The following is a 5,274-nucleotide window of genomic DNA, read 5'->3' on the forward strand; positions in this document are numbered from 1 at the left end:
GGACAAGAGTAATATGCACTCTATTTCGAGTGGAGTGTCGGACCCAAGATTTTACGAAAGGTATGTGGTACAAAAAATCTAAAATGCATTTTGATAAAATCTATTTACCAGTTCAGTAAATAATTGTAAAATTTGCGACATAATTTGGTATGCAAGCAATAAATAACACGCAATTGGATTATTAAGTTAGAAAGTACCATAAATTACCGCACAAATAGTTCAAACACCAAACTAGTACTTCCAAATATGCACTTAAAGAAACAAACTCACACTAATACTGCTTGCTCTTGCCTACCCTTATTTTGGGACATGACAGTCTCAATTGTATCATCTTCATCCAATTCAAAGAAAATATCTCGCTCAATACATGTAACTAGAAAATCATGCAAGTGACTATATACCATCTCATTCTTCTCATGTGCCGCCCGTCGCCACTTGCTCCTCCTCCCACTCTGCATGTTGTCACCCTCCTCCTCCTCCTGCGTCGCCCTTTGCTGCCATGGTCTCATCTGTTGTGGCACCATAATCTCCCCTGCCCCACCGCCACGGTCTGGTATAGCTAATACCGCCCCACCGTGCAGGCTCCTTGTCTTCATCGTGTGTTGGTCGGCACTGGAAGGAGCTTCGACGGTGGGTTGTTCTTAGTAGATAGATTTTTTTTTTCAAAACCCACTAGCATGTGGATCCCATGTGTCAGTGTAAAGGGCAAAAAAACAGGGGTTGAGTGTTAGTGTTTGTTGCTTGTGGCTGAGGTATTGGGGCGAACCCCTGACCCCTAGAATGTCTATGTTTTAGGGGCTAGTGATATAGATATCATGATGCTAACACCAACTTCTTATATTAACAAGTTGTAATCTCGATATGGTGTTGGTGGCAATACTGGCCTAAGGATCATTAGCTCGACTAGCAGATTCACGGATTTGGGTTTTTGTACCCTTTGAAGCATATCTCATGCATCTCCCCCGTGTGGTTATCGTGTTGCCGAGTCGCATATCCGTGGGAGGTGGCGCATCTTTGTTTGGGTGTGAAACACCCTTCGTGTTTGTGCCTAATTGTGATTTGTGAAGGACATTTATCAGGAAACTCCGGTTTGATGGTGCTCCTTGACGACTTTGATAACATGTCTTTGGGCTAGAGAGTAAAACCGCATGTCTAGCCTTAATTGGCTGGACCTGACAATGTCGACATATGTTTGTTGCTTCCTTGTTGAGGAGGGCCTTCATTGGTTGGATCCGACAATGGTGACACATGCACGTTGTCCCCCTCCTTGAAGGTTTTGCTTGGGATAACCATTTGCTAATGATGATATCTAAAAGGGGGAGCAGAGAAGAGCTACTTGGGCACTTGTGTTGCATAAGAAATGGCCCATCGGTATGAAAAATCAGTTTAGTGACCATTAAAGAGAACGGTTCCTCCATAGTTTTAATACATACAACTGGCAAAAAAACATTATTACAAATTTAAATACTGGAAAATGGTCCAATTAACATGAATATGTTGCAGCTATCCATAACGGAGGAATACTCGTGAAGTGTTCTAGCAGAAGACTTGTCACACATAACTGAAGTTCAACAAAGCATCCACTTCCTCTCAAGAAGATGATTTGTCTCCACCCACCGAAGTTTTCCTCGGGTAATAAATGCTAAGCCTCCTGTGAAAAAGAATAAATGTTTGGTCAAAGTGTGAAAAACTGAGATCGAAGAAACATTTTGTCGAAATGTAAGTATTTACATCAGGAGAAGAGGACAGTTCGATCATTTTCATGGCAATAAGAATCATTAAGCAACGTGAAAAGACGACCGAGATGCATACCAACAAACCAGAAGTATATTTAACTAGTGGCCAGGAAAACTAAAAGTTGAAATACTAAAAATGGTACTCCCTCCGTCTCATAAAACATGTTTTAGTTTTGTTTAAATTTGGATGTATCTTAGCGCCTAGATATGAAGTCAGCTGTTGAAGTCACCACTTTAGGCTAGCCATAGTGCTACTATCATAGCTAGTATCATGTATATTGGTCCCACAAAAATGCTGATGTGACAACTAATTAAGGAGGAGAGAGGAGATTAGAGTAACATAGATCGATACCGTATCATAGCGAAAACAACGAGAAAAATTAATGCTAAACAAATCTTGTACACAAATTTGCATTGATATTTAAAAAACAATAAATATAGCATGACTATGATACTACTCCATGATACTACCCACTATAGAGATAATATCATGTAGTAGTATCCTATGCATGATACTACTACATGATACTTACCACTATGGCCAGCCTTATCACAGGAAGGTAACCGCAAATAAGGGTTTAAAAAGCTAGCATATGCAGTTAATAAATAGTAATAGAAGCACAAGAGAGACGGACACACGTGTACCCAAGATGACACACAACATCGAATGGAGGATAATGGAGCTGGTAATTTTCTAACATGAAGGTGAGACAATTACCTCTGGAGTGAATTTCAGACCAATTCTGATTTCTCCACAGTACTCTTCATCTTTGACAACATTGTAAACTGTTGGTGGTATGCTTCCTTCAGTATAGACAGCATCCAAAGGGATCCTGCAAGAATCAGCTACTCAGTTCGAGTGGACGATGCAATTAATCAGCAAACATTCAGATCTGCATCCTGGGAGGCCCAGAAGTGAACCGAAACGCAAACTGCGAGTATTTCAGCACAGATTCCATCGTTCTGATGCAAGAGCTCCAGGCCCAGAAATTACCCATTAGAACAATCTGGATTCACCACATTCAGAAATAGAAACTGACACTACAAAAATCAACTAAGCTCAGGTCGACATAAATTAGATTATAATTCAACTCGACTTACCTTGCTTCACCAACATCGTCGTCGTTGGTGCCATTGTCGTCGTCCAGGAGCTTGATGCAGAGCTCGGTTGCATTTTCGGAGGTCGTGAACACAAAGGTTTCGTTCCATTCCGGCTCACTTCCTTTGCCTGCACTCACCACCAAACGAATTCACGTCACAGTAATTAACAGATGCAGTGGCACTGAGATGCATGACGTTGCTCGTCACTAAGCATGTCTTGGTGGTTCCCTTCTCTGAGACGATGTGGAAACATGAGGTGCTAACTAGGTAACGTGATTTTAGCGCATTGGTTGCTATCAAATTAGACTCGTTTCGCACCTTCTCCGTTATGAATGCCATTTTCAAAATGAGAGTGTGAGATCGTTCTACGGTTGGCTGTTCATTAGCGGACAAAGCCCACGAAGATATCTGAATTTATACTGTCATAACTCAAAATGCATAGCCTGACCCTGACTACGGTAAAGCTTAGAGCCCAATTCCTCCTGTTTGTACACTATACTATGAACGAAAAGACAAAGGATGGCAATTTCAGAAGAGATGGTGCTAATATATACTTCCTAAATCCATAAAAATAAATGTCGCAAGTTTGTCTAAATTTAGATGTATCTAGGTACTCTTTAGTATTCCCTCCGTTCACAAAAAGGATGTCTTAATTTTGTTAAAATTTGGATGTATCTAAATCTATTTTAATACAAACTTTTTTTTTGCGGGGAAATGTTTTAATACAAACTTGTCTAAAGTTGAGACAATCTTTTATGGACGGAGGAATCATATAAATACATCCAAACTTAGATAAATCTTTGACATCTTTTTTTCTTTATAGATGGACGGAGTATAATGGGTGAACTAATCGATCGAAGACAATTTACCTTCTGCAACGGAGCTCCTCTGCTCATTGGAGGTGACTCTCAGAAGCGCGTAGGGATCCATGTTGCCTGCAGCGAAACGATTTGTCAGCGAGACTCCACCCCGTCTTTCAACGGGAGCGAAAGAGAATAACATAAACAGCACCGCAATTCTCCCGATCCCGGCCGATCCAGCGGTTACCACCGAGGTGATCGACCAGGTAACGGGAGAGAGATCATAGCAGAATTCGAACTGAGGGGAAAGAGAAGCGTACACAGGTAGTCGGTGTTCTCGAGCCCCTTGGCTCCGACGAGCAGCACCTCGAGCGTCCCGGCCTGCGCCATCTTCTTCGTTCTGATCTGACTGATCTCGCGCGATCGAGAGCTCGAGCGATCAGGAGCTGTGCTGAGTACTGCTGCTGCAGCAGAAGACTAAACGACGCGATCGGCGAGATCTAATCGGCTGTATGTATAGGCGTTGAAAAAAATGGAAGCACTCGCATGCGTCTTGCTCAAGCTTCCCCGGCATCGCATCACATTCACATGGAGGTGGTGTCTGCTAGTGGTAGGGCTCATCTATGTCAACTTGCGCAAAAGAAGGAAAAAAAATGCGCCGCGCGCCCGTGAGGGTGGGTGGCTTCTTACGCCGGTCTCGCGCGAGCCAAACCACGCGTTTCGCCGGCCCCGCCGTCCCCGTCCGGGTGGCTCGGTTTGTCACCGTCCGCGTGATCGTCCTGCCGGTGCGGTGCACGTTCCATCCATGGACGGTGGCCGGGCTTTTTTTTTTCTTTTTCGTTTTGATTGCGGGGAAGTGGCCGGAGTTGTTGGGTTTTTCTTATTGAAGGGGAAGTGGCCGATTTAGCCCGTTTTCGAATATGGACCCTTGTGGGCTACTAGAACTGGATGTGGCGAAATACCATGTTGGGCCCCAAGAAAGTTTGGGAGGGTGTAGCGGTAGAGAGAGTACATACTCCCTACAATCTCTTTTACTTGACTCGAATTTAGTAAACAAAAAGATTTATTAAATTTGACTCAATAAAAAGGATCGGAGGGAGTACATCGCAAGGTGCCTTTGTTTGTGAACCTGTTGTTTGTCAAGTCGACTGATGATGGAGCCATGAAAGAGAATCGAATTCTGAAAAATATTGTAATGCTTCAGGGCAACATATCAATATAGATAAATCATAGATCTTCTTCAGCAAGGGGTGCCAAGTCTCACTGGCATTCTGTCAAGAGCATTCTCAATGTGTCGAGACGCTTAATGAGAAGTACCTCGAGATGCTCTCTGATGTGGGGAGGTCCACAAATAGGGCTTTCAAATACTTGAAGGATCGTATATGGAAGAGGATCCAAGGGTGCCTAGAGAAAATTCTTGCGTCAGGGAAAAAAAAGGTTTTGATCATGTCAGTGGCACATGTAATCTCGACCTTTTCCATTTCTTGCTTTAAATTGCCAAGGGGTCTTTGCTTGGCTATCAATTCTATGATTCGAAGCTTCCGGTGGGGCAGCAAAGATGGGAACCACAAAGCAAGCTATACCCTCTATACCGGTTTATTGGGCTCCTAATCAATCTAGAGAAATCCCATCCATTA

The 5,274-nt window shown here is 43.1% G+C and overlaps 1 protein-coding gene across 1 annotated transcript; it reads right to left on the reverse strand.

The window, feature by feature from the left end:
* Positions 1-1,532: 1,532 nt before the first annotated feature.
* Positions 1,533-4,186, reverse strand: LOC124670539 (elicitor-responsive protein 3-like). The gene is made up of 5 exons (XM_047207024.1): positions 3,958-4,186; positions 3,707-3,772; positions 2,838-2,964; positions 2,455-2,569; positions 1,533-1,651 (listed from the first exon to the last, which is right to left on the reverse strand). Exons 1-5 carry the CDS (start codon positions 4,025-4,027, stop codon positions 1,643-1,645), a joined length of 387 nt encoding a protein of 128 aa, XP_047062980.1. The 5' UTR covers positions 4,028-4,186; the 3' UTR covers positions 1,533-1,642.
* Positions 4,187-5,274: the final 1,088 nt, after the last annotated feature.

This window comes from Lolium rigidum, chromosome 7, assembly GCF_022539505.1.
Source record: "Lolium rigidum isolate FL_2022 chromosome 7, APGP_CSIRO_Lrig_0.1, whole genome shotgun sequence".
Classification (NCBI taxonomy): Eukaryota; Viridiplantae; Streptophyta; class Magnoliopsida; order Poales; family Poaceae; genus Lolium; species Lolium rigidum.